Genomic DNA, 16,930 nt, shown 5'->3' with positions numbered 1-16,930 from the left:
TCAGCATGTTATTTGTACTGTCTGATTTTACTCCACTGTTTTCTGTATGCACGTTACACCTTTCTGTACACAGTTGCATTTACTTTATACTCATACTTTGGTATTTACTACTCAGACTACGTGTCAGACGTTATTTCAGGATTACCCTGAATGTCAGAAATTTGTCTGTTTTCTACAAGAAAACTTACCATTCAATTCCTTTCGTTATCGTCAGCTTGTTTTTTCTCTCTGAAAAAATCTTTATACACGAGGTACTTCAAGTGTTGTTTCATAATTGCTTCTGTACCTGGTAATTTGATATATGTCTTCATTAATAATTGATTCAATATCGACAATCGAAATCCCTCTGGAAATATATTGATTGGCTCCCTTGTACACGTTTGAGAGGTAGAAAGGTAACTTCTAAGGAGTCACGTTAGGCGTTTTATCGATTCTGGATAATATCATTGTCTTGAAGAACTGCTAGCCTAATGTATCGTATTCTCTTTTGAAAAAGCGAAGACTTCTCCTGATTGGGGTTGTTTCATATCACGATCCAACAGTACCTTCTACTCCAAGAGTATCGAATGACTCCACGATGGGGATTACTGTGGTGCATTGATATCTGAACTCTTAAATTTCAGAAATCATCAAGCTTTCGCCTCCTGATTAACATTTAATCTTTATTTTCTTATTACTTTTGCCTACCCCATTTTCATTATTCATTTATCCCCACGCAAATAAGAGCATGAATGCTTGAGGATTTTCTTTTTGGAAATTTGTTAAGTCAACAATGAGATAGTAGGGATGAAATAGGCGATATAACGCGATATAACGGCGATATAACGAATAGGCGGAAATAGGCGATATAAACTAATATAGGAGGATCTCCAAAGTTATCAATGAGATACGAGTCGTCGGGAATTCAAGTCTGCTCTTTATTCTTATTGTAGTAAAAAAAATCTTAACTGATCGATACACAAGAGATACTCACTCGTGAGAACCTCTTTACTTTACAAAATACAATCTTCTTATCTTAGGATTTAAAGCGTTAAGCTAATATTTATATATATTTTAACGTTGACAGGAACACTGAAGACACTTCAATGAATTTCACCATCTTACCAAGGGACATTTGCATTTCCTCGCTCGAAAGAAATTGAACGAAATACATCAACGGGTACAGCCGAAGCCCTTCCTCTGACAGAATCCTAAACACCATAGTGCACCCTTACCAGAATTGCTGAAAACAAGGAACGGGAATGAAGAATATCCAGCAATCTAAAGATACCTGACACTTATTAAGGTATATATTTCCAGGGTGGCTTTGCCACCTAAGAATTTCAATTGGAGCTGCCAAGTATAACAATTTTTTGAAATTCGAAAATTGGGTTAACCCATTCGTGCATCCTGGACTTGGACCTATCACTATACAAAGAACAAGTACAATCCGTCAGGTCGATTATTAATGTCTTACTTTACACTGTGATCTTGAGAATTGTTACTGGACTCAGAGTGTTTGGTTACAACGTTGTTCACGTGGTAGCTACAAGATTCTTCCAATGCACTCCGTTCATCCCAAGGGACACAAAGATCGAGTCTTCGTTACAGACCCTCCTTTCAATATACACAAAACATTTGCATAGCAACCACGATCGAATGGGCATCTAGATTGGCTTACATAGCCTAGAGACATTCCTAAGTATTCACCAAGAGGTGGATTAGATTCATTGACTTTACTATGGTGAGTGGATTAGGTGCTGAGCATCACAACAATGTGCATTGATAATGGGGACAAGGATTCGAGGAGTCATGTAATGTATTCTTGTTCAGAAGATCAGGATTGACCTGACCTTGTCTCAAAGTTACCATAAAGGTACCATATTCAGGCGCTTCTATCGTAGGTACTTTGCCTGGTGATCGTATGAGTAGTACTGGGGCTGTCATGAGCTGAACTCAATCTGACCACTGAGCTATGTGGTATGTTAGTATTCTGTCCGTTTTCATGTCTACAGATATGGCCTCTGGTGCAACCTATACCCAGACGACGAGCTTGACTCCGAGGGCTACAGATTAGCAACTCTTTCATGCCTTTGCGAAAGTTTCGTGAAAGGAACGCATAGAGGAGTGGATTCAAGCAGGAGTTCATGTAGGAGATTAGAAACGTCGAAACCGTTAGGATTGTGCTGAAGTCTGCCGTAGGATCATAATTTGAGTCCCAGTGGAGCCAGAGTATCCGGGCATGTTGCGGAAGATTGCATATAGCAAACATGACTACTACGGCGATAAGCATTCTGAAAATTAATTGGAAATTGATAATTTAATTATGCATTTTTTATGGTACCCTTGTTCTTTCATTACAGAATTCAAAATAAGCTTACCTTATCACTCCTCTTCTGGCTCTGAGGACGTTTCTGCTGGATGTGTGCACGTGGTGGACTCGGCCATTTCTGGCTCTGGCGACTAGACCAGGTCCTCCTAGAGTGGCACCACTTCTCCAGAGACCTACGGCAATCCTAGTGTACAGGCAGCACATAAGGAAAAGCGGTAGCAAGTAGAGGAATATCAGATTGACTGCGTCCAGGACTTTCTTATTGTGCTTATTCATATTAGCTGTGCAGATGATGTCCACACCACCAGCTTTGAGCTCATTGTTAATCGTCTCGACGTAGATGAATCTCGGTGATGCATAAACGGCTGCCAGGAGCCACACCACTCCGATAACGATTCTGAGACGACCCCTGGTTAACATCGCCCGGCATTTCATAGGGTGTACAATGGCCAGATATCGCTCCGAACATACCACGACCAGGATCATTATACTCGCTGTATAGGACAGCGCGTGGACGAACATGTAGACTTTGCAGAGAAAATTACCAAGCTGCCAGCTATTCATAAGGTAATTTGTCAGGGTCTGATAGACGCAGAATATCCCTACGCAGAGATCAGCAACCGCCAGATTTGCCAGGAAAAAGTTCGTGATGCTGCGGAGTCGCCGTGAGAACGAGACCACCAGGATCACCAGTAGGTTACCTGAAATAAAATGGACACAGGGATTACATTTTTTTTTTCGATTATCTACTCTTCTCGGAATCTCAATGTTAAATAGATTTATGGGTATCTGGAAAAGTTCTGTAGGAATTCTAGTGCCTGTTACTGTGCGAATTTAAGTCACCTGAGAGGAATTTTTTCTTTCGGAATGGCAGACCTAATACGACCACTAGCTGACAAGAAACCTTCGTCACTCTTACAGTTATTTCTGTCTTAATCGAACACATTAGATGCGGTAAGTGCGGAAACGTGTGAAGAAGGGTCGGACTGAGCTATATATGGGAAAAGTTTCGAGGACTGGATGACTTTTATGGAACTACTTAAAGTCAGAATTAGAGTTAATATTATGAATTATAATTTTTGGAAAAATCCGTTTTTACGGAGGATCAGAACAGTATGAAATTGCACAGTGGTATAAAATAGCAAGTCTCATTGATAAATTCACCAACTCTCACGGTATAAACGGGAGACTGAGTCATGATTGAAAGCTTTGTCAAAAGAATCTTAATGCACCATAAAATGACTTTAACCCTTGGGATCGATGAGAATAATTTTTTTTTCATAATTTGGTTATAAATCCATCGGATATTTCTTTTGTGAATCTCAGTCCATGATAGAGACTTCATTTTAAAGCATTTTTCATGTTACTTTTTTTTCCAAGAAAATTTATGCTTATATCCTAAATTACATAAATTTGTTTTTATGCATCGACATTTAGAGACATGAATGTCAAAGAGAATGAAAGAAGAAAGAAGTTATTTAGAAACTTTCGTTAGACAATATTTCTAAAATCCCATGACCCCCAAAGTTTGCGAAGTCAAAAACTTTCATTATACCCAGTTTTTAAGTCTATCTTTCACAAAGTCTGACACAACTGAGGAGAGTAGGTAGACTTTAGCAAGGGCCATAAAAACAATCCCTATTATTCTTACGCTTATAACGAAATATTGAAATGTTAACATTAATATAATTTTTAACTTCATAACGTCAAACATGAACCAAGACTTCTGCCTTTATTCAATAGTCGAGTGTAATTCACGCAGAAAAAAAAGTCAAGACAAAATCAAGAAGTGCATATTTTATTCAGCTAACGAAAATCACCGAGTGGTACCGTCTGATAAGAGAATCAAATACTAAAAGCCGCAGATCTTATGTATTTCATTTTTCTTCTTCAATGTTTATACCTCGCGCTTAATTAGCGCTATTGCTGCTTAATGTTATTTCGATATTATTCATAAACACGACTTTCAGAGTTTCGTTAAAAGTATTGAAATTTCTTTTTACTTTTGACGCGACGTACGATGAACAAAGTTTACACTCCTGGAGTTTCTACGACGGTTGTCGATATACGTAGTACGACGTACTCGAGTTCATTTACTCAATGAGAAAGTAGCTGCTTCACATTTGAAATATTTATAGACGTAATTTAAACTTCGTTTACTTCCGCTTCGCTTGATATATACGATTTGGCTATAGGAAGGCTGGGTACATACATTTGCAAGCTACATTTATTTTTAATGTACATGTTAATATCTTAATCGTCGTGCTGCATTGTGTATTGTGAGGAGAGAAAACTGTTGAAAAAAAATCAGTTCGCTATAGTTCCAGACAGACGAGGATCATTAAATGTTTTTGTTCTTCCGGTAGATTCATTTGCGGAATTTAATAAATTCGCTAACCATGAAATTCCACGCGTTTTTCTTGATTTTGTCAAATGACGACATTCTACTGTACTATGCGTATAAGACCTGGATAAAAAATGTTGACAAAAATGTAATATCAACGTTTGTCGATTAATGATAATTTTCATATTCACGTAGAACGCAATTATACAAGGAATGTTTGAAAATTTTCAATTTTCCTAATTAAATATTACATAAGAATGTTCAATATCGTATTCCTTTAAATCATAAAGGACGTATATACGTCTCCTCGTAAATAATGTTCCGGAGTCACGTTCCTTGACGATCTATTAAAGTCAGCTTCTGTCTCACGCCATTTACTTAATTACTTAATGTTCAACGACTCAACGAATTTCTCATTTTTCTGCCATTCGTTACCCAACAATCCAATTCAGCAATGCATTACCTATTGTGTTCTGCAAATGAATTCAGCATGATAATTTTTCTGTAACAATTTTCTACGACTCAGTCAAATCAAAGTATTACTAAAAATCAAAACGAAAGAGATTTTCTAAAATTAAGTACTTCAAAGCTTACATACGTGGGACGCGTGACATAACAGCCTGTCGGATTTTCTGTTGCGCGGATAATTAAACGTACTAAAAATAATTAGAGGCGACGAGAAACATCAAAAAGAGTTTCAACGTACGGATCCCGTTCAATTTTTTTTTTAATTTTCATGTAAAGCACAATATAATACATTTTATAATCGAAGATAGTAATACTCAATATCTTATTGCATGTAGATCGTTCTCCAGGGACTCGCCACTGGCTAATATGCTGTAGATTGTGAAAAACAATAACACAAGCCAGTACAGCAGCAGATCGTATGGTCCATTCGCGCTGGTTGGGTCAAGTTAATAATTCCAAATATAAATTACTAGCAGAAACGTATGCGAGGGATGAAATATTTCAGAGAGGAATTGCACAATTTTTTTTTCCCCACCACACAGCATCCTGCCAATCCGTGGCGTAAAATTTGTTTTTGCAATTCATATAATGCATATTCATACAGTGCAATTGGTTTTCTCGAAATTGTACTACAATATCCTGTAGTTCATGAGCACGGAATATTTATCTCCCGAGAATGAGAATATAGCGTCTTCGTTAATAATTTCCAAAATTTCCGTCTGATCTCAATTAAATCATTCTGTAGGAAATTTCCAATAAATTATGACTGCTCAAAAAGGTTAAGCAAGTGAAACGGATGATTTTAGTTGAGACGAAACTTTGTCAAAGTTTGAAGGATTATTCAATATTTTCCAGGAAGAGAGGAGGGAGAACGAAAATACCTTACGTAATCTTCTTGGAAAAGGTATTTCTGAAGATATTAATATAGCTTTAAGGTTTCCGTTATCATCAGTCATAGGCTATTGAGTAATGTAGTAGTAGAAGCATGATTCTGACACAAGAATTACTCATTAGGGAGCCAGGGACGTTTTCTGTTGAAATTAGGAAACTCGTATTAACAGAGGGTAAAGTTGAGTGCTTAAGGGATCATCACAGTGTGACCGTCCGAAAAATAGCCGATGTTCGCGATTTTTTTTTAGGTGGATGGAATAAGGTAATCGGTCTAATTTTTTTTTTACAAATTGAAGCACCTATGAATTATAGAAAATGATTTTTTTTAAGCTTGTTTATGTGTTATTTAACGTTGTTTTTATTTGTGGAAAATTGGATGGAAAAGAAATGTTGTCCCATGGTGGCCAGGATTGCGGGCGCAAATTTTACCTCAAACAAAAATTTTAAATGGTTTATAAATGTGTAGGAAAGCCGAAATGCCTTTTTCCGACAGTTTTTCGTAAAACAAAATAGGAAGATTTCAAAAAAAAAAGCTTCCATAGCAACATAAGAAATGACGTGAAGAATGTTCTGTTAAAATTTCAAATGTATAGCTTGAAAATTCTTCCTTTCAGAGTTGCCACCGTTTTGAAAAACACCATTCCGAGAAAAACGCGTTCAAAGTTCGGAGTGCGCCAGGTCTGACCCTCCAATCCCTTTTTCTAAGAAAGGCTAGCGACCGAAATAATTCGAATTTCGACATAAAAATTTGACAGCATGTTTATAACCGTGTATATACTATCAGATAATGGAAAAAAATCGATTTTTTTTAAATTTTACTGCGATGATCCCTTAACACTTAAAAATCTTCTCTTAGGTTACACAATACACAGTAAACTTCAAGAGAATCTTTATCATGCTTAGAAGTTTATATTGAATTTATCCTATTGTATAGAGTTTGTTTGTTATACGCTGAGAAAATAATATGTTACTGATGCACAGCAGGAAGCATGACCGATGGAATCAAATTTGAAGACACACTGGATCAGATTCGGGCTATTCTGGGGAACCAGTTCCCCTCTGACTACAGAGATATTAAATATTAGCCAGTGAAATTTTAGTGAGGGAGCACGGTACTAGCAGTATAAAGCGTCATGTGAAATTCAGTGAATAACATTATTAGAATGATACCGAGTGACTGAAATTTCGTAGTGAAAGAATTTTGAGAATAAGCGGAATCGCTTAAATTTCGTAAAGAATTACAAGTTTTGAAGCAGCCCTTTAAAAAGGACCCTAATACTTTTAGTTGCAAAGTCTTCGGTGTGGTTTTCACGTGAGCGTCATTAAAATCAACGTTTCATGGAAACGGGATGCAACATTCGTATGTATTATAACTTTCTTATCCAAATCGACAGATTCTCCATGAAGTTGAGCAGGCCAATGAAAACTAGTACAATTTATCAGAGAGTGAAATTTTAGCATAAAACAAAGTGCTACGCGTTACGCAACTCGAAATGTTTCACAGTGCTGTGAGATTGGATATTTATTACGCGTACGAACTGGACAGTCTGATTTAAAAGAAACTTATACGAGAGCCATGTATCTGCGTCTTGGATCCTCGATAAGATTCCACTATTTCGAGTATAAGCAAGGATTTTTTTTTACCGCCGCACGATAATTCACCGGCCCGTCTAGCCTCTCTTGTAAGCGTCTAATAGAGTAATGGCCTGGGAGCACATGAGAGCGTCAGTACTTGTGTACCTTTAACAAATTTCCTACTAGAGGGGAGTCTGGATTCACATGGGATACTCTGCAATGCGGTCTTTCCTACGCTCGTTGAATAGTTACGTTGTTGTTTATATATATATCATTCGTGCGCGGTATCATACATAGCGAACACATAGAAGGCGAATATCACATCTAAGATTAATAAGATTCGCTTTGAAATACATTCAGTGTAGACTTGACATTAAAATTACCTTATACCTTGCGAATATTTATCCTGTTCTATGACGATATTGTTCTTGAAGGAAGTATGGAAAATTCCACTAAGCATACTTTGGATGTATACGTCTATATGAAAATATTAGATGAGATACGTCTATTAAAATATGAAGCTAGAGTGTCGACGGTGTATGAGAGATCGAGTTCAGTTTCTTGATGTATGCAAATTACATGGGGTACAACACATGATTCATCTGCCTGCTGGGATGAATTTTATCCGGTTGCGGGGAATTGTAAGTCGGCAGAGTATCGAGTTACTTAAAAGGTTCGTATATTATTCCGCTAGATGTCGCCAGGCGATGAACATAAATGCACAGAGAGATATTGAAAGAAAACAAAAAAAATAAGAAAGGAAAACAGAGAGACACGATGTCAACTTCATGTTATAGACTCCGTGGAAAAATTACCGTGATAATTTCAAAGGTCTTCCAGTGAGTATTATATTTTGACAACGTCCTATCTGCTCTGCTTGTCAGCTCATTCTTCAGCGTTGACTTTTTCTCTTGTTATTCCCATCTAATTCTTTTTATCGAGTCAGGTTCTTCTTTCTTGGTTAACTGACGTCCCTAGCCATGAATGCAGCAGGTATGGGATTCCAGCAATGTCATCTATGTATGCTAGTATTAGCGTCTACGTACTAGAATATTTGTTCAAGGTGGAAGCGTAAATTACTGAGAGCTCGACGTGCTCGATGAGATCCTTGCTTTAAGGGGAAACCCTTTGGGAGTCCTGTAGGAATATGAAAAAAACTACTGAAGAATGAAGACGTTTACTAGAAAGTCATTTTTATGAAAATCAAGAAACTAAAACCTGGTATTTCATATAAAGTATATGTATGATTTCTCTGTTACCATTCGGCAAGTGGAAATTTCATTCTGGTTGTTATTTCGGCAATGAATCCTGTGGTGGTTTCCGTATATACAATAATTTCTAAAATTGCGACACTAGTCCTATACAAATATCACCTTTAGAGATATCCTGCAAAAGTTTCAATTAAATGTCTCGTTCACGTATTTCTCGTGAGTGGCGCTGGCTGGTTCCCCAAACTTTATCCTGACTGATATTCCCAATGCAGTATATTGTATTTTGGTGTAATATATATTTATCTAACCGAATATAGGTATACAGTAAAGGCTACGAGGAATACCACATATCCCGACACGAGGTTCCTTCTATGCGATAATTTATTTGGTAGCAGCTGCACGAAAATGTGAACTCTGGAAGCGGCCGGTTGAGTCGTTGCAGCAAAATGCACTGACGCAACCGAAAACCGCCAGTTACACTAAGAGTCCAGCTGCTAGTATTGAGAATGACGAGAACGTATTATTTTTCAAATTCAGTAGCTGAACTTATACTACAGTACATTGTAAAACATTTGTTTCAGCTGAAACTATACGTTAAAGTGCTTATTTGCGTATCATCTCCTAATTCGGATTTAAAAAATTTCAAATCCCTTCCAATCAGATTACATCATCCGTAGATGTATTTTTTTTTACATGCGCCATCACTTTTTTTTTACCATGCGCTATTTCACATTTTCACTATGCCGAAACAGAAATATTAAAAAAAAACACATCTATCCACTGCCCAAAGGTATCGAGCAAAAATATTGTTCCTGGACGAGCTTTCTCTGCAAAATACCCTGAGGGCAAACGAAACACCATAAAATGAAGGATGCACACGATACCCCGAGATGCTTCTGTATGTCATATGGGGGGTTCAGCTTGAAAAAAAGAAATAACATTAGACATATGTAGAACACTTAAGAATTTAGTGGATTTATTCATTTATTTCTATTATAAATAGGATCTGTCCACCTTTACCACTAGTCATATTTGCACAACTGCTTTAATGCATAACCCCCTTAGAGATTATGGGACATAAAGCTATTAACGACCTTTGTTAACCGAAAGTAATCCTAAGGGACTATTCTGTCTGAGCGCATTGGGGTACTGGAATGGTTTAAGGCACCATCGTTCGTATTAGCAATGATTACTCAGGAAATGTCATTGTAAGAAACCATTACTATTTTCACGGTATCAGACCTTGGTAAATGCACGTTTGAAATAATCCTATAGGATTATTGTTCAGTGACGCTGGGAGAGTCACGAGTATCGGATATTGATAACTGGGGATGATTTTCACAGCGATGGAGAACATTTCAATACGACCTAGGTGTACGCTAAGAACATAAATCTCGATTTCGTTTAATCATAAAACAATATTTAGTCATCTCAAAGAGGAATGTGGTTTTCTATGTTGTCACGAGAGTCCCTGTACTTGGACTATACAAGCAATACAATATTTATATTGTATTTTTTTTAATAATTATATAATATATAATATGGTTTGGATATTGTTATTCGATGAGCTGGTTTCATAACCAATATAATTATTTAGAATTTTCTTCCTCTCTCCTTTTATCCATTTGATATTTTGGACGAACTTTCAGGTTAGGTTGGTATATCTGGTAACTGTCAGTACCGTTCAAAATTTTCAAAGGGTGATCAAGGTAAATGGATTTTCCGTTGAAGATGCATCTTGCATGTAACTTGGGTCTGCTCAAGCTTTCTGCTCATGTATTGAAGCGGAAATGGGAAAAAGTGAAGAATTGAATTTTCTTTAGTGCAGATGCACATTTTGTGTTTAGTGGATCTTTGACGTTCTGAATACCAATGATTCGAATGGGATTGTGAGTGACCTGTGAAACCGATATAAACCCCATTGACGTGGGTACAATCTAGTTTTGAACAAATTGCTGCGGCAAAGGGGTGACATGAAAAATCGATACGGAAGCGTAAGATAGATACGTTGGATAAAATGTCCAGCGAGATAGTTTATTAGAATTTTTTTCTACGTATACTTCCTTTATACGAAAACCCTGTTACCTGTACAAATTAAGACTGGCCATACAGATTTTAGCGATTGAAAATTTTTTACGTGCATTTGATATCTCTGATAACGCGAGTGCAACACATATTATGTCTGGGTCATTCTGGGATGAATATATCACTTTATACAATTACTGTGCTTCATCGATATGCACATTTCGATACGCTATCTTCGGCGCGTTATTGAGGTTTTGTTATTCTAGGTTATCCCATACGGGGCTATTGAAAAATCTCACGTAGAAAAATATGAATTAATATCACTTTTATTTAGGATTCGCTGATAAAACAAGATGAGAGACACAGGGTTCCATAAGGATGAAATATGTATATCTGATGGATTCAGATATCATGTAGACGCACGAAAGTGAGGATAAATTTTTCAGAATAAATGTTTCTTATACTGATACACTTTCGGGCTTTGCCTTCCTATGTGTATTCTAGAAGAAAATTTATTCACCGGGAAGGTGAATGTTTTGTAAAGGTAAGCGCATGTATGGATTTCCTCGGAATATGATGCATGCGTGCTTGGAAGACACAAGAGGAGATACCGAATAAAAGCAAAAGGATTTATTGATATCAGGCAAATATTTTTTTTACAGAAATCGCTGAGAACGAGGAACCGAAAAACAATTGGATCGATTGTAAATTTACGATATGCATAAATAAATATACTTTTGTAGAGGAAATTTCTAGTACTGTGGTTTTATTAAAAAAAAAATCCTTATCCTTACAGTACTTTCGGTACACGATAAGTCATTTACAGTGAAATGAAATAAATTGTCCTATTATAATTTGCATATTGAAATAATTGACATGTGAAACAAAATGTGGGAGAAAAGCCAGTGGGAATCGTTTTTTTAATTCGTTCATTAATTATTATTAATTCATATTAATGTCAAGCTGATCGTTTATATTTACTTGTGCAATTTCAGGGTTGTCATTGTTTTCGCAAATTAAAAGTTTATAGTGGCATACATATAGCACGTACTATTTCATTTCGATGGTTTTGCAGATATGTTACTATGAGAACAGTGAGACCGATAGAGAGAGAGAGAGAGAGTAGGAATTTGGCGGAAGCATAAAGAAAAAGAAGAGATAGTAAAAAGAAAAAGGATGAACTTATCCCGATGTCTTCCCTCACTGAGCATTCCGGAAACGTTCCTACTTCGTTAAACCACATTCCTCGGTCCATGAAATAAACTCGGTCGGTCGATTCCTCGCGAAGGAACTAAAGCGAATGCATCGAAATTCCTTTTAGAATTAAATAAAAGTATGAGAAGATTAAAAAAATATTCTACAGTCTTAGAGATAGAATGATTCAGAAAGATTCCAAGAAATACACTGTGCGACTTTCGGCGCGTAATTTAAATGTTACCGGGTCGAGCGAACGAATTTTCCACTATTTTAAGTAAATCTTAACCCAGACAAGGGAACTTTGCACGACACTTCCGAGAAAGCTTTTCCAAGAGCTTTGGTAACTGTGTGACTGAACTTTTATTTTGAGTAAATATACTGTGGAAGTACCCAATGGTCATTTTTGTAGGTGTAATGTGAATTTAAGTCCAAATGGAGTCGACTGTATTGTCATAATAAAAAGCACATTAAGTTCTTTTTTTCATTATTTTTACGTTTCGTACCATTTCTTTATTACTTGAGATGACTCGTCGGTTTGTCCTTTTTTTTTTCGACGACCCTTGGAATTTACAAGTTTTTTTGCCCGTGAAACGAATCGACGTAGGTGGGATGGAAAAGGTGTAAAACGTACTTTTTTTGAGCGACAACTTTTGAGTTCTCGCTCTAAAAATACTGAGAATACTCGATCGACGCTCTCGACTTTGCGAAATTTTTTTTTCTTACTAGAATTCCTTATGGCTTTCTCAGAATCGCCATGCTTTTCGCAAAACCGTAAAATCAAACTTCTTTTCTTTTTATTTATTCGAATAGGAATACTTCAACCTTAAATCCAATTAAAAATGAATTTCAGCCCCTAGTTTACCTCAATACGGCTGTAATATAAGAACTTCTTGATTAGCTTATGGTTTCTTAGACTGATTATAAAAATTAATCCCTAACGAGCCAATCGGATCTACAACGAATCTGTTTCGAATTTACATATGGTCATCAGAGCAATGTCAATACTCTATATACGTGTACAATAGATATATGCCGTCATAGGAGTTAGTTAACTGGAGTAATCAAAATCTTAAGTAAACATTTAAAAAACCAAGGTAAATCTACATATAGACATTTTTTAGGTATCATCATTACCAGGTTTCCCAATACAGAAACTACGAAAACTACCAAAACTACCAAAAATGTCAAAAACCTCTTATGTAGGAAGGAAGGAAAATTTTATTACACAAAAAAAAGAGAAAAAACCAATATACACGATAAATCCTATCCAATGTTGCCCTCTTATAAGTCATCCCTTAGAATTTTCATTGAGATTTCCGATTCCCGAGGGGGATTCGTTAAGGCCGCTTAATATTATCGACTGACATTAGCCACACGTGTCGCTGGCTCATTATTATACGACCTTTTCGCTATACGTCACATGCAAGAAGAACATCGTCAGGAGCAACGCCCTTAAAATTGCTCTCGGCCCGGATATTCATCGAGACTGTCAAAATACAGTGTCACGTGGGCAAGGGTGACAACCATCGCATACTGTGAATAACGAAGAACAAAGTGTATTGGATGGTAAAATTATTTTTTGTAATTTTTCAGATAATTAGTGACGTACGAGCTTCTAGTCAAATCCGTATAAAACCAAAGGTTTTCTCTTGACTCCCTGATATTTAAAACTGAATGTTTCACCGGCCAAAACTGTCAGCCAATTTGGTTGGATTTACAAATCTCCTAGGCAAGACAAGGCGAGTAACAAGCGTAGTGAATAAAAAAAAACAGACGAAGATAAGCGGCTTAGATTGAAACGTATTGAAGATATGGTCAGACAGTGCAAACGTAATTTTATTTAATCATAACAGCACCCACAGTAATGTTATAAAAAAAATGCATTATACTTCATTTTAAGATTCCTAGTTTTCGATACAGCAATAAATTTTAAGCTGCAAACTCCACGTTTCACATTGGACAATTTCAAATTTTACACTCGAGATTTCGTACCCTGAATTTACACGTGAAATTCCATCAAAATGTCAAAGGCTCGCTCTTGTCATTTTATATTGATGATTCAAACAGCACAAATTTTTCAACCAATTTTTTTTTCAACGGCAAATATTTGACATACGGTGAGAGTCTGCATTCCAAAAGGATACACGAATATCTCATCTGAAAGATATTGCACGCTTCGTCAACTGGAAGTTTAGAACGAACATAAGAATTTTGTGAGAGCCGTTCATCGGGAATTGTAACATTGATTTGAATAACTCACATTCAATACTTCGTTCCCATGTAGTTTACATTGAACGCAGGTATGCCAGGAATAGCGTTATTTCCGTTTGAAACGTCAGATTTTTTTATTTAAATCGAAAATGTAGAAGTCTATATACATACATATATACGTATACGTATAGATATATACTGTGTGCAAGTCAGGATCTATTAATATCTATAGATATAATGTCCCTTGCGCTACATGAATTGCATAGAAGGAGTGTAATAAAAGTGTAAATAAATATTTTTGTGACATAAAGGAAATATTTATTAACCCTAATATTTCAAGTATATAATTATCAACGCTTATAAAATTTTAATCAGGGTTACTTATCCACGCACATGGAAAATTAATTCGAAAATCTTTAAGATAATTGCCCTCCGTACTATTAAAATATTTATCCCAATTACGGCAACATTTATTCGCACTGATTAATGAATCAGGTCCTTACTCGACGATTACGTTAACTTTTTTCTCGGGTTGAATCGATTTCCTCATTTCAATTATTGCTTCTGCTATTAGTAATGGCATGATAGTACGTTAGTATATTATTATTTGTTTCACGTGATATTACAATATTATTGTTATCTACTATTCGCAATCTGTTCGACTGTTTGGGTTTGAAGCAATGTTAAATGAATTTAATTTTAAACGATCGCATTTTTAATACGACTTCATAAATATATTATTGGATGATGTGAGATTGCGGAATTAAATGTCTGTTCTGGGAATTAAAACTTTTAGGACCTCAGTGCGACCATTGAGAAAAGTGGGTCGTGACCATATGGTTTTATTGACTATTAAATTATAGTCGGTGAGATCGCGCCGCGTTCCATAAAAGCCATTAGACTGTTCTCACAGAAGTGTTACATTTTTGCATTCTTATTATGGTTGGTAAAGATGCGCTTCTTTCTTCTACAGTGGGGCTCGAGGTATATCTATTCATGGGCGGACAAGGAAGTATACCAAAAACTTTTACCTTCGCTTTGAAAAATATATGAGAATCCGGCCACCGGAAAATTAGTCTGAAATGTCTGTGAATACTATTTTAATGGTAAAATCATGCCGAAAAAAAAAGGGACCAGAAGATGGGAGTTCACTTGGATGTTTCGAAAGGGCGTATTTTTTTTACTCAATCGCGCGCAACTGTATAAAAAAAAATTACGTCTATATGAAATATATTTAAATATGAATATATTTTTACTTTTAAATAACTAAAAAAAATTACGTAAAAAAACGTTTCCCCCGTGTTGAATAAACTTACAATGTCTGAAAGCAACTCTTAAGGCCATACGTAAAGAAAAGGAGCGATAAAAAAGAAAAAAAGTAAATTCTGATTAAAAGATCATGGTATTTATATCGGTGTACATTGATATTGTTACTGTCGCTAACTTTACTGGCGGCTATAATGGACTTGCACTGTATAATATCGTATTGAGCAGATACCTAGAAATTCTTTATTTCATAATCTGATTTCCGTTAACGATCTCCGTCGTGTTTTTTCTATTTAATAACAAAAACTCCAATCCGATCAGTTCGATTACTTAACAGATTCACTAATTAAATTTAATGAATAACAGTCGTCATTACGTGCTGATGTTATTAAAATAAATTATATTCCACTGTACCGTCTTCACTTGTATCGATTAAAGTTATCATTATATCACTGACAAATTGCAGAGTACCTTTTACTAGCGTAATTCCGTCAATTCATCTGTTTCTCACAGTGCCTGTGCAATATCAATAATTCCGTATACATATATAATAGCGTATATGTGACATGCGGGTAAACAAGAAATTACATTTTTTTTTATTACGATCAATATCTTTCTCAGACTTTGACGTTTGGATTTATGTGCTAACTAATCGAACAAAAACGATTAGAACAAGTGTAGAAGCCAATAGTAGTCTAGGGATTTAAAATACTCCAATTTAATTCAGTTACAGGAGAATTTCGATAAATGGATATCGTGAGTACATCCAGACACAGGATTTACGTTCTGATTCGGCGACCCTTTTACGAGGGTTATCCTACCCTGGGTTTTAATAGTTAAATATAGTGTTTGACATTGTCGCCTTAGATTGATATTACATAGTTCGAAAATAACCTTAAAATCTAATAAGCAGACGTAACAATGTCAGTGTGTTATTAAAGCCGTCCATTAAAATTTTACTAAGGCAGAAGAAGTCTAGCTAAATTTATCGCCTTACATTCCGAATCACTAATTTCCCTACGTTAATCGGAGTTGCGTCTAACAGTGACAATTTAACCTACTCGACGATGCTTGGGAAAAAGTCTATTAATTTGAAAGAAAATTTAAGAAATGTCACTAAGGGTTAACTACAATGTCGTTTCGAACCCGCAAACCCACACCATTAAGGAAATTTATACGACGCCCTGTGTCGCGTACACCATCCTCCAACCACCTTCGTTTTCTCCATTGTAGTCGTACACCTCATTCTTTTTCTCACTGACTTTAATTGTTTCAGTCTAATTACACCACCTCGTGATTTATTGGCGCAGCAATGCGGATTTCGCATCCGGTCCTACATAAAACGTTGTACGTTGATTCTTGAGACTTAATACGTATTTACAAAATTCATTACACGTTTTTGTACGTATAACTATGACACTTTTTTAAATT

The 16,930-nt window shown here is 36.0% G+C and overlaps 1 protein-coding gene and 1 long non-coding RNA gene across 5 annotated transcripts in view; one reads left to right on the top strand and one right to left on the bottom strand.

Annotated features, from left to right (window-relative positions):
- Positions 1–1,111: 1,111 nt before the first annotated feature.
- Positions 1,112–16,930, bottom strand: part of LOC107270588 (trissin receptor) — a 37,740-nt gene continuing 21,921 nt past the window's right edge. For 3 of the 4 annotated variants that reach the window (XM_015745724.2, XM_015745726.2, XM_015745727.2), the window contains exons 3-4: positions 2,361–3,012; positions 1,283–2,273 (exon numbers count right to left, since the gene is read on the bottom strand). In XM_015745724.2, coding sequence (XP_015601210.1) covers positions 1,865–2,273; positions 2,361–3,012 — 1,061 coding nt within the window. In that variant the 3' untranslated portion in view covers positions 1,283–1,864. Of the gene's footprint in view, positions 1,223–1,282; positions 2,274–2,360; positions 3,013–16,930 lie in introns of those variants that run through there. The other variant, XR_001538372.2, reaches the window with a different exon arrangement.
- LOC112494777 lies at positions 8,349–11,570 on the top strand. Its single transcript, XR_003060576.1, has 5 exons — positions 8,349–8,428; positions 8,536–8,582; positions 8,653–8,810; positions 11,160–11,369; positions 11,488–11,570. It is a non-coding gene; the product is annotated as an uncharacterized LOC112494777 (long non-coding RNA).

Source organism: Cephus cinctus, unplaced genomic scaffold (assembly GCF_000341935.2).
Source record: "Cephus cinctus unplaced genomic scaffold, Ccin1 Ccin1_scaffold0805, whole genome shotgun sequence".
NCBI classification, from domain to species: Eukaryota; Metazoa; Arthropoda; class Insecta; order Hymenoptera; family Cephidae; genus Cephus; species Cephus cinctus.
The sequence above is the reverse complement of the archived record's forward strand: the minus strand, read 5'-3'. Positions and strand labels throughout refer to the sequence as shown.